Raw genomic sequence first — 21693 nt, 5'->3', positions numbered from 1 at the left:
ATTATAATAAAAACAACATCAAATATTAAAACAATTAAAATAAGTTTTTAAATATGTGTCTTTTTGTCATTTTTTCATTGGGTATACTGTAAGATGATATGTATTGGATCCCATTTAGCCAACAATCCATAAAAAATACAAGTACAGTTGTTACTGTATAAAATATTTACAAAGATTTGATCAACAGATGTGATCTGCATTTATGGTTAAATAAACCATAAAAATTAATAAACCCTAATTCAAGTTCAGATTCTAATTCAACTCAAGTTCAAGTTTTATTTATATAGCACAAAATCATAAGCAGTGTTAATACCAGCATTTTTACTCTTTATATATGTATAAGTATCTGTGTGAGTGTGTGTATACTGAAAGAAAAATATATCATCTGACCCATTTAAAAGTAAACCTAAAATAATTTTTCAGTAAGTTGGCCAACATTTATGTGGGTACCACACCATCATGTCTTTAATGTGTGTTAAATTGTGAATGCTGTGTAAAAAGATGCCGACAGCCTTATCCTAGTAAACCAGCTGGAAGGATCTAGAAAGGAGAGCAAATGTAGTGCAAAGTTCTGCATTCTCGTCGAGCCTGTGAAGACCTCCAGGGCCGGCGCGTCCATTGCGGCGTCCGCGCCACTACCCTCACCACCCGCGTCCTCAGTTATGTCCGCGCATAGGGCGGCAGAATAGAGAGGCTGGCGTACGCGACACTACCCTCACCACCCGCGTCCTCAGTTACAGTATGTCCGTGACACCTCCTCAGTTATATCCGCGCATAGGGCGGCGTCCGCGACACCTTCTTCACCACCCGCGTCCTCAGTTATACATTTTAAAATTCACCGTATGATTTATAATATAACATAATACAGAAAACCCAGCCTCATTTGCAGACCCCTGGATAGTGAACTGCAAACCATCTCACAAAACTTATACAGTAGACTGTACCGTGTACAGCTCTCGTTTTCATCGAGCTGCATCTCCGACTGTTCGCGTCAGCTATAAGTCTTATCGAATTCATCCCATTTCACGAAACAAAGAAGCGACAGGAAACTTGTGGACTTGATCTGTTGACAGGCTGGAGTTTGTGCAGTTCCAATAAACACAATAATGATGATGATAAATTACGGCAAAACTAACAACCAGTTCTGCTATTAGCTCCTCTGCCCCACTGTATACAGCGCGCATCTGTCAGATAAGTCCCGCTTCTGACATCACCGGGGTGGTTAGAAAAAAAAGCGGAAGTGGGAAAACAGACACATTTTCTTTAAATTAGTGCCCTTGCACTTCATAGAACATTTTGATATGGTATTTTATGGTATTATAGAGTACTTTCACAAACGATTTTACCTTTTTTTGAAACAGTTTTTTAACCTACAATATGGTCTTTAACTTGACAAGAGAGTCTGTGGGTGGCATGGTGTCACAGTGGGTAGCACAGTCGCCTCAAAGCAAGAAGGTTGCTGGTTCGAGCCCTGACCAGATCCGTTGGCATTTCAGTGTAAAGTTTGCATGTTCTCCCCGTGTTCACGTGGGTTTCCTCCAGGTGCTCCTGCTTCCCACACGAGTCCAAAGACATCCGCCATAGGTCGATTGGGTTTAAATTGTCCGTAGTGTATGTGTGTATGTCCTGCTCCTTCAGGTTGGGGGTTAAGCATTGGGCCAACGACCCACCTCATAAAATTAGAAGTTAAACCAACGTGGTGTGGTTAAATACCAACTTTGATATAAACTCCCCTACTATAAAAAGTAAGTAGGGCTGTAACGTAAGAAAAATGTATTAACAGGCAAACAAACCAAAGACCCTTTAAAAAAAGGTGTTAATAATAATAATAATAATAATAATAATAATAATAGTAAGTATTATTATTATTATTATTATTATTAATATTATTGGCGACAATGTGGCGCAGTGGGTAGCACGTTTGCCTCACAGCAAGAAGGTTGCTGGTTCGAGCCTCAGCTGGGTCAGTTAGCATTTCTCTGTAGAGTTTGCATGTTCTCCCCATGTTTGCATGGGTTTCCTCCGGGTGATCTGGTTTCCCCCACAAGCCAAAAAATGTGGTATAGGTGAATTGGGTAAGCTAAATTGTCCGTACTGTCCCAGTGATGGGTTGCAGCTGAAAGGGCATCCGCTGCGTAAAACATAAGCTGGATAAGTTGGTGGTTCATTCTGCTGTGGTGACCCCAGAATAATAAAGGGACCTTGCTGAAACGAAAAAGAATGAATGAATAATAATAATAATTATTATTTGGATTTTGAATTGAACAAGCCAAAATTTCCAAAACTGTTAAGATTGTTTCATTCATTCATTCATTTTCTTGTCGTCTTAGTCCCTTTACCAATCAGGGGTCACCACAGCGGAACGAACCACCACCTTATCCAGCAAGTTTTTTTACGCAGCAGATACCCTTCCAGCCGCAACCCATCTCTTGGAAACATACACACACACATTCACACACACACACACTCATACACTACGGACAATTTAGCCTACCCAATTTACTACCCAATTCGCCGCATGTCGTTGGACTGTGGGGGGAAACCGGAGCACCCGGAGGAAACCCACGCGAAAGCAGGGAGAACAGGCAAACTCCACACAGAAACGCCAACTGAGCCGAGGCTCGAACCAGCGACCCAGAGACTTTCTTGCTGTGAGGCGACAGCACTACCTACTGCGCCACTGCTTTGCCAAGATTGTTTCAATAGAGTTAATTTTTTAAACAAGTTAACTTTATTAATAAACATGCAAATACTTATTCAAAAATCATTATTATTTTTGCTGTTGTGTTTATTTTTATTATAAGTAGTAGTAGTGGTCAAGTGTGGACATGCTCATATTACTTTAGGCCCCTTTTGCACATTTATTTAATGTTGTCTATGTGTGATTGGACTGTCAAAAATGCATCCTAATACCAGGTAAATGTGTGATTCTAAAAGACAGGACTTCAATACCTACAGCCAGTGGCCTAGCTAGACATACTGAGCTCTGTACAGGTTTCTGCTCTGAGCCCACTCAGAAAATTGAAGAAATTGCAATGGGGATAGATCACATCATGGGCCTCTCTAAACCTCTAGCACTATGCACTCTATCTTCTTTTACCCCCACTTACAATGCTCCTGCCAACAGCTGCCATATTGAGATTTAATGACACACATTTACAAGTCATGTTTGGTCATTTCCATTTATACTGTTTCTGAGTCTAAGTAATCTTGCCAAAAGACAAAAAAAAAAAAAAAAAAAAAAAAGCTCAGGCCCCCATATCATAATACTGGGAGAGGATGCCAGCTGTTCAAGAACGTCCAGCCCAATAACCAATAGAGAATTGCTCCCCCGAGAGATCCAGGACAAACAGATGATGTTTGCCATCTAGTTTGAGTTGAGTTTGACTCTCCACTAGAGATCTTCAAAAACTCAAGCGTGTGTTTCAAATGGAAAAGGCGCATGGAAAGCTACTTCCATCCAATTAAATTGCTGTCTGTTTTCCTGCAAATGCCTCTTCTGTTCTCCCCAGAATATGTCATCACCGGGATGACTATATTCTCATGACTTTTTGATGTGTTTTCTTTGGCTGCGGTGGCCTACTGCCATTGGCATCTGCCAGCCAACGGTCAGTGCGCTTGAGCTTGACAATCACATTAGATCTCATCACAGTCCCTTGTTGGTTAAAGGGTGTTGGATAGAATTCAAGACCTCGCCAGGGATACAAGTAAAGACCGTAGGAAATAGAGCAATAATGGACTGTCAAGGATTTGAAGAACAAGGTGTCGAGGAGGACCCTGCAATATAGGGAAGAATTTGTGAACTCTAGGCCAACATGGATGCCAAAAGTTGTTAACTGATTAGACACAAATATTGTTTATTGTAAATAGTGTAATGGATATAAAGTGTGTACAGAGAGCATATTGAGTGTGAAATCATTGACTGCTTGATACACAAACAGTCGGCTTACTGCCAGACAGTGTCAGATCACTGTATTGATAAAATATGACAATATGACGATTGTGAGCCTCAGGGCTCACAGCTCCACTGCTGACACATTTATGTAGTGTGTAATACTGTGTATTGATGAACACCTAAAAATCCTATTCCTAACACTTTAAAATCCTATCAGAGGGGTCGCACCTCACCACCACCAGTGTTCAGCATCCACCAATATGATGTGACCACAACCGCATACAACAGCCTCTGATGAGGGCAAACAGAGCCAATTGCAGGATAGGGTTATTAGAAGACCATGATTAGTAAGAGCCAATAGAAGAAATTTGACCAGGACCATCACTTTACAAAATGTGTTATGAAGAGAGACAGGACTAAAGAAAATTGTTTCATACACTACAGTGTCCCCACCAGTGACATCACCACCACTCACTAACACCACTTCCAGCACAACCTACTTTTGCCCAGGAGGTCTGCCATTCAGGTACTGGCCAAGCTCAACCCTTAACTTTTAGTATTGGGCAGCAGGGCAATACAGTTGTGACTAATAATACATATACATGGTCACAGCGATCCTTACCTTAACACAGTGGTTGCACTTTTCACAGTTCTAAAGGGAGTCACAGTTCTAAAGTTAATTTTCAAACTATATTATGCAAGTTATTTTATTTTAAGGATCTGAAATATTCTTTTGTTTTCAGTATGGCAATAAATGTCACTCATAATGGTATCCATACTTGCATCAGCATTTAACAATGAATGTAACATTTATTGTAGTTTATGCTTTTGCTCAACTGCAATGTCACAGTAAAAGAAACCATTTCTAAAATAGTCATTTTGTATGTCGCTGTCGTGGATGGTAAGGACAAAAGCTCCTTTTAATATACATGGTGTAACAGAGTTACTTCTGCACTTGCAGAAATAAAAAAAGAGTACAAAAGCTGTCACAGGAGTGGCACATTTTCAAATGGTACACTTTTGTACTTTACAGCTGCACATTACTACCTTTAGGGTACATGTTTGTACTTTTAAGGTACTATAAGATACAGATTTTTACTTTTTTAGGTATTAATATGTACCTTTAAGGACCTGTTAGGAACAAAAAAGTTTACTGCTGCAGTGACAGATTTTGTAGTTTTATTCCTGAGAGTGTGCTTTAACAGGAATAGAAGTAATGTGGATAGTATTGGTGAAATTTGCAGTTGGGATAATCATTACTCTTGTCTCCTTAAAGGACTCTCCAGGAGTTAATGAAGCAGCCAGGTGGAGAGGCGAATGCTGTGGATGGACCTCTGAGCAACAGCTCCTCTATTGGAGCAAATGGCATCTCTGCCAGGATGCTTCGCAGCCGCAGTGGTGAGGTCTTCCCCATATACAGTACAAATAAAAAGAAAAAACTGCAACAGATTCCCCATCATCTTACATGTCTGCTCACACAGCTTCTCAAAGGACTCTTGCTTCCCAAGAGTATTGCATGACAGCAAGAACTCTAAATCACTGACCCACAACTGCTCACTTATTTCTGTTCTTTTAACACAGTTAACAACAAGCAAACAAATAAATAAATAATTTTAACAAGTAAATTAGAAAAGCGCATGAGTTTACAAGGATTCAGTGAGGTGTAACTACACGATTGTAGGCGTGAATCCTGTAACAAATCCTACAGGGACAGCTTAACAAAAATCCATGCTAAAATTCATTCATAATTTGCCCACCTGCAATTTCAATCCAAACCATTATGACTATGATTGATATGTAAAATAAACCAAAAAAAAAAAAAAAGTGAAAATCATGCAAAATGCTAAGAAAATAGAAATAAACTCTGGCACCTTGTCCTAACACCACATGACAAAAACCTTTAGTTTAAATACCTCAGACATAATAATAATATTAATATATAATAATATATTATATAATAATAATAAGAATAATGCCCTGCACTCCAAAACAAAGGTATCACAATTCCACAAATAGAAACCCGACAAGTGCTGCACACATACAAACCATAAACAAAACAGCATTTACATATTTTTTTAACAGTAGAGGGATTTGCGATATTGCAAATATGTCTGATAGTCTGACAATTCATATGGTTGGTAAATATTTAGGAAATGTGACAAAATGACCGCCAGCTTGTTATTCAATCTTAACTTTTGTCATTACGTTACTTAAATTTTTGTTCCCACACTTTGAACAGCCAATCAGAGCATTCACTGATGACTGACACCAATTCATGCTAAATTAGGCAAATTCCCACTGACGTCTGGTGTGGTGTAAAACCCACCAAACACACTAGCCTGACAAATGGTCACTGATAGCCCAACACGGCCAGATGACTGACTGTCAGATTGGCGTTTCTGCTGCTGTAGCTTATCTGTTTCAAGGCCAGATGATGTTTTGTGTGTCCAGAAATGCACTTTTATACATCTCAGTTGTAATGAGTAGTTATTTGCATTACTGCTGCCTTTCTATCAGCTTGAAGCATTTTGCCTAATCTCCTCTGACCTCTAAGCATACACCAACAATATAGTTTTACCCAGAGAACTGCTACTCACTAGATATTTTATGATCTTTGGATCATTTTCTGTAAACCCAAGAAATGGTTGTATGTTTTTTAATACTCAGACCAGCTCTTAAAGGATAGTTCAAACAAAAATAAAAATTCTGTCATCATTTAGTTAAGTTTATGAGTTTCTGTCTCACAAGATATATTCAAAAAGAAAAAAAGATGAAAACCTGGGCAGCACGGTGACGCAGTAGGTAGCACTGTCGCCTCACACAAAAAGGTTGCTGGTTCAAGCCTCAGGTGAATTGGGTAAGCTAAATTGTTCATAGTATATGAATGAAAGTGTATGGGTGTTTCCCAGTGATAGATTGCAGCTGGAAGGGTATCTGCTGCGTAAACATATACGGGTTGGCGGTTCATTCCTCTGTGGCAACCCCTGATTAAAAAAAGAGACTACGCAAAAAAAAAAAAATATGAATGAATAAATGAATCTGAAAACCTGTAACCACTCAGTTCCATAGTAGGAAAAACATATACTATAAAGTCAATAGCTACAGGTTTTCAGCTTTCTTCAAAATATCTTATTATGTATTAAATATCATTAAGGTTTAGAACCATTTGACATTGAGTAAATACCTTGTGTTTCTGCCATGTGAACCAGTTCTGCCAAAATATTGTATGTGGTTTGGCTGCAATACAATGTTTATCAGATATTTAAATAAGAACTATTGATTATACCGCATGTCTTTGGGGGAAACCGGAGTACCTGGAGGAAACCCACACAAACGTGGGGAGAACATGCAAACTCCACACAGAACCACAAAATGACCCAGTCGAGGCTCGAACCAGCAATTATTTTGCTATGAGGCGACAGCACTACCTGCTGCGCAACTGTGTCGCCAGAGCTATTTAATAAAAGTAAAGTTTTCAGATTTACCCTTATAACATTGGCTCAATGAAGCACATTATTATGATACAAGTTTCTTATGTACACCCTGCCACTTTTGCTGTTTGATAAAATGTCAAGATAAAATATATCCCCTCTGCTTCTTTTTACGCATTTTATCCTTTAATTTTATCCCCCATGCTTTTCATTTCTCCTCAAAAAATACATCTGTAACCTTCTTTTCTTACTCAACTATAAACGCAAGTGAGGTCGTCTCATCTGTGATTTCACTCTGTGGATTTACACAGGCGTGAGATGCAGCGGGTTTAGACCGACAGTTGATGTGGGGTTTATGCTGATATCCAGAGTCTGTGCCAGGCTTAACGGCACACTTTCTCTCCTTTTTATGAGGAGGATTTAAGTTTTGCTTCACAGTGCTTAGAGGCTTTAGCGATGTGACTGTACACATCTCACTGCATACTTTCTGCGGGCATAGTAATTGTCTGAAGATTAAACTTGTGGAGTGTTAGGTCTTGCAATGGGAAGGTGATTTATAAATGCAGGTTTCAAAATAAGTGACTTAAAATAAAATGCCTTTGATCCATATAGGGTTAAACTGGGAATATTATACTCCCACACTGATTGGAAAGAGAAGCGCATATTGTAGCAACAATAGCAGCATGTTGTAAATCAAGTATGTTAAAAAATCTATTTGGATGAAACAGAATATTTCTTTTCCAAAAAAAACTTCCGGATCGTGACAAGTTTTTTTCAGTACTAGCTGCAAGATTTCTTTTTCCTGCATGGATCTTGATTATGTAACTGGGTGGAAATCCATTTAGGGCTGCTTTCCCTTAACCAAAACCCAGCCATCACAGTTAATAATGTCTACACTTTTTCCAAACCTAGACCCAACCATCACAGTTATTAACATCTACACCTTCCCTAAACCTTAGCCCAACCATAACAGTTATTAACATCTACACCAGAGGTGTCCAAACTTTTTGGGCCGAGGGCCAGATGCCAAATTTGACACATCTCACAGACACGCATATATATATATATATATATATATATATATATATATATATATATATATATATATATATATATATATATATATATATATATATATATATATACATACAGTTGAAGTCAGAATTGTTAGCCCCCCTAAATTAATAGCCCCCATTTATTTTTTCCCCAATTTCGGTTTAACTGAGAGAAGATTTTTTTCCACACATTTCTAAACATATTAGTTTTAGTAACTCATTTCTAATAACTGATTTATTTTATCTTTGCCATGATGACAGTAAATAATATTTAACTAGATATTTTTCAAGACACTTCTATACAGCTTAAAGTGACATTTAAAGGCTTAACTAGGTTAAGTTAACTAGTCAAGTTAAGGTAATTAGGCAAGTTATTTTATAACAATGGTTTGTTCTGAAGACTTAAGGGGCTAATAATTTTGACCTTAAAATGGTTCATAAAAAATTTAAAACCGCTTTTATTCTAGCCGAAATAAAACAAATAAGTCTTTCTCCAGAAGAAAAAAATATTATCAGACATTCAGTGAAAATGTCCTTGCTCTGTTAAACATCATTTGGGAAATATATATATATAAAAAAAGAAATAAATCAAAGAGGGGCTAATAATTCAGACTTCAACTGTGTGTAGGTAGATATAGATAGATAGATAGATAGATAGATAGATAGATAGATAGATAGATAGATAGATAGATAGATCATAACAAGAACTGCTGCTTAATTTAAGGCATGTAATAGCGACACCCGGTGGTTATTTATTGAATTACGTTCATTTTTGTATAGCGGGCCAGATCCTATTGATATTTATAAAAAGCCTCGCGGGCCGCCACAAAACTGATTGTGGGCCGCAGATGGCTCGCGGGCCGTAGTTTGGAGACCCCTGATCTACACCTTCCCCAAACCTCAACCTAACCATCACAGTTATTAACATCTACACTTTCCCTAAACCAAAACCCAACCATCACAGTTAATAATGTGTACACTTTTTCCAAACCTAGAACCAACCATCACAGTTATTAACATCTACCCCTTCCCCAAACCTAAACTCAACCATCACATTTATTAACATCTAAACTTTTCCCAAACCTAAAACCAACCATCACAGTTATTAATGTTTACTCCTTCCCCAAACCTAAACCCAACCATCACAGTTATTAACATCTACACCTTTCCTAAACCCAAACTCAACCATCACAGTTATTAACATCTACACCTTTCCTAAACCCAAACTCAACCATCACAGTTATTAATGTCTACACCTTTTCTAAACCTAAACTCAACCGTCACAGTTATTAATGTCTACACTTTCCCCAAACCTAAACCCAACCATGACAGTTATTGATGTCTACATTCACCCCAACCCTAAACCCAACCATCATCATTATTAACGATTACACCTTTCCCAACCCTCAGGTCAAACAATCACAGTTATTAACGTCTACCCCTTCCCCAAACCTAAACCCAACCATCATAGTTATTAACGTCTACATCTACCCCAACCTTAAACCAACAATCATCGTTATTAACGTCTACTCCTTTCCCAAACCTAAACCCAACCATCATCGTTATTAACGTCTACTCCTTTCCCAAACCTAAATCCAACCATCACAGTTATTAACGTCAACACCTTCCCCAATTGTAAACCCAACAATCATAGTTATTAAAGTCTATACATACCCCAAACCTAAACCCAACCATCACCGTTTTTATCGCAAAGCCACAAGTTACGGAGGTTTTGATACTTAACACACTTGCCATTGTACTGTTATTTGCAACCACAGGAGCAACGAAAAGTAGGCTACCTGTCATGACAAAACAGATGAAAAAGTCAGTGAGTTGCATGGTGGCGTTGCTAAATGAATATACCCTAGTAGCAAAGAATTCTGGCCCAGATTTGGCAAAAAGCTGGCACAGCAGGCATTTATCCGGCACTGGCATACAGCATGTGGGCCAAACATGGCCCGGGTTTGGCAGAGGTGGCACCGTTTTTAAGGCGGCAAACAAGATTTGGGCCAGATGTAAAACGTAGTATTTGGCCCAGATTTAAAAATTTGATAAGTGGGCCATGTGAGTTTGGCCAGTCTTGACCCAAATTTAAAATACACTAAAATAATTTTTGAGTAAAGAAAAAAAATTCTACCAATCAGGTCACTTTGAGAAAAAGCGTGCCCATAGTGTGCCTAAAGCGCATCACTCCATGGGTTTATCAATTTCATTGCAATCGTGACACACCAACCTATCTGGCCCAGTTCAGGCCCAGTTATGAGTTATTAACTTGGCTGAGACTTGGCCCAGATATGGTCTGTGTTTGGCCCTTGTGTGGAAGCCAGATTTGGTCCAGTCATGTACCGTAATTCACTGCGGCATGTGGGCCAAGCAAAACCTGATTGTGTGGGCCAGAGCTGGGCCAGAGAAATTTTGCTATGTGGGTATGTACAGTAACAATATGTCAAATGAATTAGTTGTGGATAAATTTGGAAATATTTAGGAAAACTTTTGCAAAAAATGTCCTCAGGTAAGTATTCCCGCCATCTTACCAACAACATCTTAATGTGACATCTCACATGGTTCAATGGGATATCGCTAATTCCAAGTTACGCCTCTAACTACTACAAGTTATGCCTCTTCATGTTACGCCCTGTCTTGCAGTCCACAAAAAGTGGGATTAGGCAAAATGAACATGAAGTATACAGTAAATATACAGACCAATATATTATAGGAAAACATAAATATTTAATAAACAAAAAAGTGCAATCTACAGCCAGTCTATCTCTCTTAACTATTTCATATTTTTCTAAAAGCATCAATGTTCGGACTGTGGTAATATTATGTAGCAAATTGCTGATGGGTTTAAAGTAAGCTGCTATTCAGCTTTATTTTATATTTTTGGCTTCAAGGATGGAGTGATGTACAATTCTCAACAAAAAGAGCCCTAAAATTCCCAAAACTGACCTCTCATTCCCATATGAGCTTTAAGGTATAGTTAACATCCAGACTGTCATATTTGGGGATGACAATGCAAATTGAATGGGGGATTGAGAATGTTCAGCAGAGATGCACTAATATGGAACAGGGTGGCATCTGTGTATTTGTGCAACAATGTTCCTGTTCCCCAATGGAGTGCCACCATCTCCTACTATTAGGGACTGTTGTGTATGTTCTTAGCCCTGAAGCAATGGAGACGTCTGTGATGCTGTAGTGTGAGGGGTGTGTGTGCAGTGGCGTATAAAAACAAAGCCCGAAATGCCGAAGGCTTATAGAATTAAAGAGCGGACTACATAAGGGGACGTCTAAAATTGGACTGTTCGTCTTTGTGTACGACACAGTTATGCCATAGTACATGTCCTCACATACAAACTCATGCTGGCTTGCAAACTGTAACCAAGATTGATAATTCTTGCAAAATTACTGAAATGTACTAATGTACTTTAAAAGCACAAAACACAAATGAAAAACTAAATAAATGAATGAATAAATATTACACACTCTAAAAGGTTTTTCACAGTGATGCCATAGAAGAACCCAGAAATTCTCATTTTAGGTATGATTTTAGCCACATTTCAGTAAAAAAAAAAAAAGAATATATATATATATATATATATATATATATATATATATATATATATATCATGTTAAGGACCATCAAGATCAAGATATTGAGAGGCTAATAGCAATAATCCAAACATATTTCAGCAATATTATAGTAAATAACAATAAACAAACTATTTTTTAAAATTCAGATTTGACTTATATGGTGTTTTAGTTAACTACATCTGGGTTATGTATGGTTATTATTTTTTGTAACATTTTGTTCTGTAGCAACTACTGTATTTATTCATAACACATTTGATTTAAAAATGGTCACTCAAGCATATATGGTTACATAATGTAAGACAATACAGTTCTTTAGGACCTTTAAGAATCTGAGGACTATTCATCAAATGTATAAGAAATATGCATGACTTTATTAATATCCAGCCCCCCAAAAAATTACGTAATGCATCAAAAGCTTTTATTCCCCCTCTGGCCTCCCTAAGATAGTTTTGACTTCAAAGATCTAGTCAGAAACACCTAATGAAGATATTAACGTGCACAAAGGACACCACCCTCACTTTTCTAGCCCTCTCTTACAATTAAATCACATTTACTTAATCTCTAAACAGTCTGGTTTGATTTCTCTTTGTGATGTTAAGCCTTGCACCCAGAGAGATGCTTTACCCTGACAAACCCCCTTCATTAACTTCTCCCTTTACTCTTCATCATTATCAAACACGGCTGAAAGTGTCAAGAGGGCACAGAGATGGTAAATGCCGGTTAACAGCATTTCTGAAGCTGTACTGAGCTGAAAATCCGCAGAGAACTACATTTTACTCTTTCAATATAAAATATGCTTGTAACATAAGAATAAATATATTTAGCAACTTTGAAGCTGAAATAAAATATAGTTTTTGAAATTTAAAGTGGATTGAAATGAAACATTTATATACCAAAAGATATTCCAATATGTCTGAAATATGTGTTATTTTTGGGTTAGTTTAAAATACAATCTTATTTCAAGAAAATTGACTATTTTTCAATAAATTGTTGCCAATCTAAAGTATCCATTATTTAAAATAAATTATATATATTATGTATATTTTAAATATAACACACACACACACACACACACACACACACACACACACACACACACACACACACACACACACACACACACACACACACATTATATAACAAACCCAAATTAAAAAGAAATACTTTCCTTAACAACATTAAAGACATGAAAAAATGTTTTACACAGTAATACTTGAAACCAAGTTTGGTTCAACTAATGGTAATCGCATGAAGAATTATCCAGACATACGTTTGAAGCACCATCATACTTTAATAACTTTTTAGGGACTTAATGCACTGAAGGTTATGCTCTTGGCTTTTAATTCAACATTCATTTAAAACATTAAAACACTGCTAACCACTACTAAGAAATGCCCGACTGATTTCAGAATATTTATCGCAGGTTTACCCTAAAACAACAGCTGTCCACATCTCTCAACACACCACTCATGTAAAATGAAATGGGGCTAATGAGTAACGGAACAAACTGGAAAGAAAGAAAGCAACATCTAACATTCGTTGATTACATCAATGTCCTTCCTGTCGTGTCACCCACAGTTTACAAGGAAAAATAGGTCAATCAGGCTGGACATGTGAACTACATCTCAATGGTCAATATAGGGTTGTTACATATAGACTGAATTTAAATAGGTCTCTACTACAGCTCCACCATGTACATCAAATTATAGCATTTCCACATATTGTAATTTATTTTGCTGTATACAGTTGAAGTCAGATTTACTATTTAATATTGCCCTACTGTTAATTTTTTTGTCTTTATATTTTCACCAAGTTCTAAACAGTTTTAATAACTGATTTAATTCATCTTTGCCATCCCTGCTGAAAAATCCAGATTAAACCAGTCTAGGCTGGTTGGCTGGTTTAAGCTGGTTGACAAGCCTGGTTTTAGAGGGGTTTTGGTCATTTCCAGGCTGGTTTCTAGCTATTTCCAGCCTGGTCTTAGCTGGTCAGGCTGGAAAATGACCAGCTAAATCCAGCTAAAATCAGCTTGACCAGCCTGGTTTAAGCTGGGATCCCAGCCTGGCTAGGCTGGTCAAGCTGGTTTTAGCTGGTCATCTCCCAACCTGACCAGCTAAGACCAGGCTGGAAATGGCTGGAAAAAACTTTGCCAATGGCCAAAACGCCTCTAAAACCAGGCTGGTCAACCAGCTAAAACCACCCAACCAGCCTATGCTGGTTTAAGCTGTTTTTTTTCAGTAGGGATAATGACTACATATTTAAGAGATTTTTTTCAAGATGTTATTATGATCAGCATGCTGTTTTTCATTTTTTTTTTAGATCTATATGACTGTAAATGGGCCATGTGCCAGCAGAAATCATTCTAATATGATGAAGAAACAATTCTGATTATTGTCAAAAAACAGAATGGAGGTTTGTTTTTGGCATGGAATTACATAAATAAATGTAGATGTTGCTTTTTATCTCACAGTTCCAACAGTTCACCATTTCAGAAAGTGTCATTTTTAGCAAGTAATTGTTATTTAACTTTTCACATTTCTAATATTTTTCTTTATGAGTTGCAAAAAGACATACTGCTGTTATATATAACATTTCAAGAGTTCACACTTAGCTGATGATTTATAAAAGCTTGTTTGGCATGCTGTCCCGGGAGAGAGCCCCGAGCTCAAGGGATCCTCGAGCCCAGGGCTTCCTCCCGTTGGCAGAGCGAGAGGGGAGCCTGAGCTCGTTGGATCTCAGAACTCCCCGAGTTGCAGTAATTAATTGCTTGGGAAAGCAGCCGCGTATTTATGAAAAAAAAAAAAAAAAAGCAAGAAGTATAGAGCTATATCCGGCTGCTGGATATAAAGTGGAAGGAAAGATATGTTCAAGCAGGAGAAATAAAATAGGTAGGGTTATAAGGGTAAAGAGACTGGAGCTATAAGGGGGCTTGACAATGTAGTAAGATATGGGGGTGGGGGGGTGGGGAGGCCTCCCTTCTAGGGGGGAGAAGAGAGGTAGATAGAGTAGAGTGTAGAAGATAGGATTCTGATAACTCCTGTGGGAGTTGGAGCTCGAAAGGACCCCTGCGGGGGTCATAGCTTGAGGTGAAGTCTAAACAGGAGAGAAAAGGTGATTGGAAGTAGAGTGTAAAAGAGAGGATTCTGGGTAAATCCTGCGGGAGTTGGAGCTCAAAGGTACCCATGCGGGGGTCAGGGCTTTGTGGTTGGGTCTAAAAAGGAGAAGAAAGTGGTTTGAAGCATAGTGTAGAAGAGAGAACTCTGGTAACTCCTGCAGGAGTTGGAGCTCCAAGGGACCCCTGCGGGAGTCAGAGCTTGGGGGTAGAGTCTAAATGGGAGAAGAGAGATAGCAGAGCGTAGAAGAGAGGATTCTGAGTAACTCCTGCAGTTGGAGCTCGAAGCGACCCCTGCGGAGGTCAGAGCTTGGGGGTAGAGTCTAAACAGGAGAAAGGAAGTAGCAGAGTGTAGAAGAGAGGATTCTGGGTAACTCCTGCGGGAGTTGGATCTCGAAAGGACCTCTGCGGGGGTCAGAGTTTAGAGGTGGTGTCTAAAAAAAAGGGGAGAGAGGTAGTTGGAAGTGGAGTGTAGAAGTGAGGACTCTGGGTAACTCCTGCCGGTGTTGGAGCTCAAAGGGGCCCCTGCAGGGGTCAGAGCTTAGGGGTTGAGTCTAAACAGTAGAAAGGAAGTAGCAGAGTGTAGAAGAGAGGATTCTGGGTAACTCCTGCAGGAGTTGGAGCTCGAAGGGACCCCTGCGGGGGTCAGAGCTTAGAGGTGGTGTCTAAAAAGAGAAGAGAGGTAGTTTGAAGTATAGTGTAGAAGAGAGGTCTCTGGGTAACTCCTGCAGGAGTTGGAGCTCGATGGGGCTCCTGCGGGGTCAGAGCTTGGGAGTAGAGTCTAAACAGGAGGAGAGGGATCATTAGAGGTAGACTGTAGAAGAGTATAGTTGGGAGTAGCGTGTAAAGGAGAGAAAAGGAACAAGAGGCTGAAAGGTAGGGTTATAAGAACTGAAAGTTTAGAAAGCTGGAAGTAGGGAACAAGTACAAATATTATACACACGCACAAACACATGCACATACACAAAAAGCATATGAATACAAACATTAAGATCTGTAAATAACTATGGATGACTCCTGCAGAAGTTACTATTCGCAACGGCACTTGCAGGAGTCAGTTGGACAATATGTAAGAGTGTCAAGGAGAGGACAAAGGACTTCTGCGGGGGGATGATTTGGATGACTTTTGCGAGAGTCGAGGCTCAGTTAGACACCTGCGGGCGTCGGAGCCGGGTGTGAGGGGGCTTGGGGTTTGGTTAAAGCCTGTTGGGTTTCCTTAAGGTGGTATTTGCTGAGGCGAATGTAAGATTTGAAAGCTTCAGAAGACCAGCGACCGAGGGTCTGGATCTGCTGGTGGGAGAGCCCATTAGAGGCTGCTGTAGTGGCCGCGCCAATCCTAAATGAGTGGCTGGTAAAGGGCTCTGGGGGAAGAGGCGAGAGGCGAAGAACTTCAAGATGTTTTCGAAACCAGAACTGAATTACTGGACGGTTAGCTTCATCAGCAAAAAGCGGGGCTAGAGGGTTAGCCTCTTGGGATCTTCTTAGATTTAGGTAGGCTAGGAGGGTTTGGAAAGGGCGGGTGGGTGAAGGTAGGTTAAAAATAAGAATAAAGTGTCCTTTATGGGATTGATCTGTTTTGCTTTGTTTGATAAGAAAAGAAATGGTTTCCTTATCTTGCAAAGCTAGATCTGAGACAGTGGGGTGGAGTAAAGGGTTAAATCTGAATGTCACTGTTAATTCAGAGCATCTGAGGAACCCCAAAAAAAGCTAGGTTGAACATTGCATCTAAGGTGCGGGCTTTATGGGAAGAAATGTAACCTTTACGGAGGGTATAGATGCACGAGGTAAGGATTTTGAGTGTAATGGGTTGTCTAGCATCGGGGGTGGTGAGGTGGGTTTTCTGAATGCCTTTGATAAGGAGGAAGGTTTGCGAATTCGTAACAGGATCGGAAAGGGACCCGTGGATCAACTTATGAAAGAATTAAATCCCACTGAGATAGCTCTTTATTGAACTGGCTTGTAAGTGGCAGGAAAAGAGATAGGGAAGTTTGATGGAGATTATGAAGTGGGTGGTTTATGGCAATATCGTTTCTGAATAGGGAGGGACAGCCTTTGGGTGAGGGTCTGCCTTCGGGGCCAGTTGCCAGAATTTCTAAAAAGAGAAACGAGAGAGAGAGAGTCAGCAATTTGGTTTTTGCAACCAGGTACATATTTAGCAATCATGATAAAATGTTTTTCAGCAGATATCCAAATATGGCATCTTAGAAATGGCATAGGTGATTGGAAGTGGGAACGCCCGTTGTTAATACAGTGCGCTGTAGCTTTGTTGTCGCAGTGAACCAGAATGCTAGATGTATACCATTCGTCCCCCCATGGCTGCTGCAACAATAGGATAGAGCTCGAAGAGGGCTGAAGAACATTAATCTTTTGTGATGGAATTCTATTGGGGTGGCCATGTTGGGGCAAACCAGTGTCCTTTATAATAGCCACCAAAACCGATTGAGAGTACAGCGTCTGTGTATAAGTTAATGTCAGTAGGGGATGCTATCAAGTCGCTGAAGAAAAAGGAACAGCCGTTCCATTGCTAAAGGAAAGAGATCCATAAGCAGAGTTCATCGCGACTGGGTTTAAAAGGAATTTTTTTTCCTTCTAAACCATGAACTGTGGTGGATAGTTGAAGGAGGTGGGAAATGAAAGGGTGGCTTTGTGGAATAATGCGCATAGTGAAATTTAGATGGCCGAGAATTGAAAGGAGTTCTCGTTTTGTGCACGTCTGTTTTTCAAGGAAAATTTGGGATAGAGAAATAATCCGGTCAATTTTCTCTTTAGTAAGGTATGCTTGGAATTTATGCGAGTCTAGATTAATGCCCAGAAATTCGATTGAAGTACTGGGTCCAGAAGTTTTTTCTTCTACATGAGGAATTCCGAGATTAGCGAAAACCTGCTGGATGATCGCTAGGTGTTTGGCTGGAGGAGTTGACGGGGGAGAAATAATAAGAAAATCATCTAGAAGGTGAATGAGGTATGGGATTCCGTAATTATTAGACAGAATCCAGCATAAAGCTTCTGACATCATGTCAAATATTTTTGGCTGCTTTTGCATCCGAAAGTTAGTCGGACTGCAAAATAGAATTGATTGCCCCAATAAATGCCAAAAAGGTGCCAGAAGTCTGGATGGATTGGCATTATTTTAAAGGCAGAGGAAATGTCTACTTTGGCTAGCCAGGCGTTACGACCGGCTATATTCATGAGAGAGAGATCGCTTGATCAATGTCGTGATAATTAAGCGAATATTTGTCCAATAGGATAGTGCTGTTAATGCTAGGAAAAGAGGAATTGTGTGGGGACAAAAGGTCGACTATAAGGTGTTTTTTGCCAGAAAAGTTTTCGAGTAGCGACACCAATGGGGCTAATGCGTGAGATATTAAATGGAGAAGCCTAAATGGTCCAATCATGAAGTTGTTGTCGAATACTTTTTTAATAAGATAATCGACGGTTTTAGGTTCGGAGGTCACAGACTGCAGGTTAGGACAGAAAAGTGAAGAATGGAATGTATCCTTTGTGAAGCGGATGTGGAGTGTAATAGGTTGGATGAGGGTCAGCTTCTGGAGCCGGCCGTCATGATCTTTGAAATAGAAAAACAAAGAGAATCAGAAATTAAATCTTTACAAAATAATACAAGTATGGCAGACATGAAAATTGTTTTAGTTGATATCCATGCGAGGCTTCTTAATAAGGGCCTGGGCGGCTGTAAATGAAAATGAATGGTCTAATAGCTTCGTTGACACAATGTGCAAGGATGGTAGAGGTGGGCGTTCATCCCCCCACGGTATGGCAGATGGTTGGAGAGCTGAGGATATAGCTTGTCTGGTGGTCCTGGAAAACTGGTACCTCTTGAAGACTGAGCATGTGAAGTGATAGTGAAGTTGAGTTTAAACTTCTATTTATAACAGTCAAGTGGGAAGTTTGATTCTTTGTCGTTGTCGCATCCGACTGTCTTGCTATATAATCTTATATATGACACTTTGTATATCAACACATGAGTCACTGGCGTATTAAAATTGGACTTCTATGCTTGATGGCATAATGTTTTTCAATAGCTGGCTAATATTTACTGGTTGGGTAATAATCTTTTCAGAAGTCAAATGGCTATATATATATATATATATATATATATATATATATATATATATATATATATATATATATATATATATTTTTTTTTTTTTAATTATTTTTTTCCCAATTGCCAACACAAAATTTTATAAGACTTAAAAGCGATGTCACCACTTAGTAAAACTGTATATGGACTGTTAGTAATTGGCTTTACTTTAAGCCATGAATAACATTTTGTTGTAATCTTAACTAGACTAAATTCACAAGTGTGTCTGGCTTATTCATTCATAAGGTCTTTGAAACAGTCAAGAGAGTGGGTGGGACCATCTCCAGTTTTTTGAGCTCATTAGATGGTGATGCTTCTCTTTACAGCTATTGGCTTAAAGGAGTTTCAGTCAGGTCATGTAAAAGGTGCAAAAGCCCAGTGGCCATTTTGTTGATTGAATTCAACAGTGTTTATGGCTGGAGCTGCTGCTCTGCTGAACACATTCCAGCAAACAATCTGTTAAATGATGGATCGCATGTGTACTGCTAAGAGAAGGTGAGGGTTCAGTTTTATTGCATAGCTTTGGAGTTTTGGCTGATACCTTGCTGGGAAATAAGGTTGAAGACACAGCAGATGCATTGTGGAGGCACTTTGAAGTGGAAGGTTTTGGTGTAGTTGTTTAAGCTGTTGATGAAATTGTTGGAGTTGTAGTTGTTTGAAATGGTAGTAATAGTAGTTGTTGCTGTAGCTTGTAGATTGAAGCTTGTAGATTGAAGTTTGTAGATTGTATATTGTAGATTTTAGCTTGAGATTAATGCTTGTAGATTGAAGTTTGTAGATTAAAGCTTGTAGATTAAAGCTCGTAGCTTGTAGCTTTTGTAGCGTTTGTACCATTTGTAGCTTTTGTAGTTGATGAGCGGAGCAGAGCGTTCTTCCAAACTAAGATCCTTGTAGATTGTAGCTGCTTTGGTTGTCCATGCTGGTTTAAAGTTGGTTCTTCAACGGAGCTAGCTATGGTGAAGCTGCTACTTCCAAACAAAGATAAAATGAGCTGGAAACTGTGGTTATTTATAGTAGCTTAGGGCTCATATGATTGGAAGATAGTGATTAGCAAATACGGGACCGGCCGTGATAAATCATAAGCATGTGATCCTCTCGAAATTAGTTTATGAATAAACCTCACTCATGCAGTGTTAAAATTCTTGATTCTGATTGACATTTTTCCTAAAGCATTAGTCTATATAATCAATATGCTGTCCCTTTCAATTTTAATTCATTCATTTAAACACACTAAAACAATTCATTCTAGAGAAACACTGAAAAAAATCTTGCTGTCTTAATTTTTTTATTTGAAGCAAATTAACTGTTCTAGTCATCTCAACTTACATCAATCAAACTGACTAAATATATGAAGTTAACCTAAAAATAACTTAACGTTAAATAAAGTTGAAACCTGATTATCTTTAAATAATACATTAAAGCAACATACAATTGTTGTCTTGACCTTTGTCATTACATTTTATTACAGTAACGTACTTATAAAAATGAAAAATAAGAACAAACCCTGAGTGCTGGGTTAAACATTGGGTTAAACCAATAAATAACCTATCTATTGGGTTAGTCTATATTTTACCTAACTCTGTTGAAACAACTCATTATTATCAACATACATATTTAAATAAACTTATGAAACATTATTGTTCCTCTCTCTCTGTTTTCAAAATATTCTTCTACTTTTTTTCAGAGCAGTACCATCTAAACAACGCTGGCTTTTCTTTTGGTGCACTGGCTGGACTCTCTCATCCTCAAAGCAACCTCAGCATACCAGGCCTTGCACTCAACAAATACAACTCTCTGAAAGCAGTTGGTAAGAGCACTGACATGATACTATGCACAAGACCAAAAAAAAAAAAAAAAAATTCACAGATGTTGAATTATTTCATGCTCTGCCGGACAGCCTAAACAACAGTCCCTAAATGTGACTGACAGAATCAGGGAAGCCCTCTGGTCTGAAAGGACAAAGTCAGAACACCACAAGGTTACTCTGTGTCACCTCTGCTACTCAATTTAACATCCCACTGCTGCTGGCTACACAGTTGGACTGAAAACATTCAACTGTTTAGTCAGATTTACACACAGAATCAACACAGCACAAAAGGTGTTGGTCATCTTCTGCAACACTCACTGGATTCTTACTTTCAACAGGTATAATTTCTTACATTCTTGCTTACATTACATCTTCATTCAGACTGATGCTCTCTATCAACATCATTCTAGATGCAGAATATTTATCTTTGAAGGGCAAACAGTAGTGACCTTCAAACACAAAATAATATTGCAATAAATCTATTTTTTTTAAATGTACCACATTTGCAATTCATACATGCATTTATATTCAATTATTTGTCACATGCTTTTATCCAGAGTGACTTACAAATGCCCTCCCACTTCCAAAGAAGCAATCAAAGCAAAGAAAGAACAACTATTTGTAAATAAGAGTATGAAGGAAGATAGAACAGAAAGTTTTTTGTTAGAAAGTCCGATTTAGGGGTTTTTAAAAATAAAAT

At 38.6% G+C, this 21693-nt stretch overlaps 1 protein-coding gene across 2 annotated transcripts in view; it reads left to right on the top strand.

Annotated features, from left to right (window-relative positions):
* shisa8b (shisa family member 8b) overlaps positions 1-21693 on the top strand; it is a 72711-nt gene that overhangs the window by 38428 nt on the left and 12590 nt on the right. For both annotated transcript variants that reach the window (XM_087276185.1, XM_087276186.1), the window contains exons 3-4: positions 5172-5293; positions 20871-20993. In XM_087276185.1, the coding sequence (XP_087132311.1) occupies positions 5172-5293; positions 20871-20993 (245 nt within the window). The remainder of the gene's footprint in view (positions 1-5171; positions 5294-20870; positions 20994-21693) is intronic.

The sequence above is a fragment of the Danio rerio genome, chromosome 12, assembly GCF_052040795.2.
Source record: "Danio rerio strain M-AB ecotype USA chromosome 12, GRCz13ab, whole genome shotgun sequence".
NCBI classification, from domain to species: domain Eukaryota; kingdom Metazoa; phylum Chordata; class Actinopteri; order Cypriniformes; family Danionidae; genus Danio; species Danio rerio.
The sequence above is the reverse complement of the archived record's forward strand: the minus strand, read 5'-3'. Positions and strand labels throughout refer to the sequence as shown.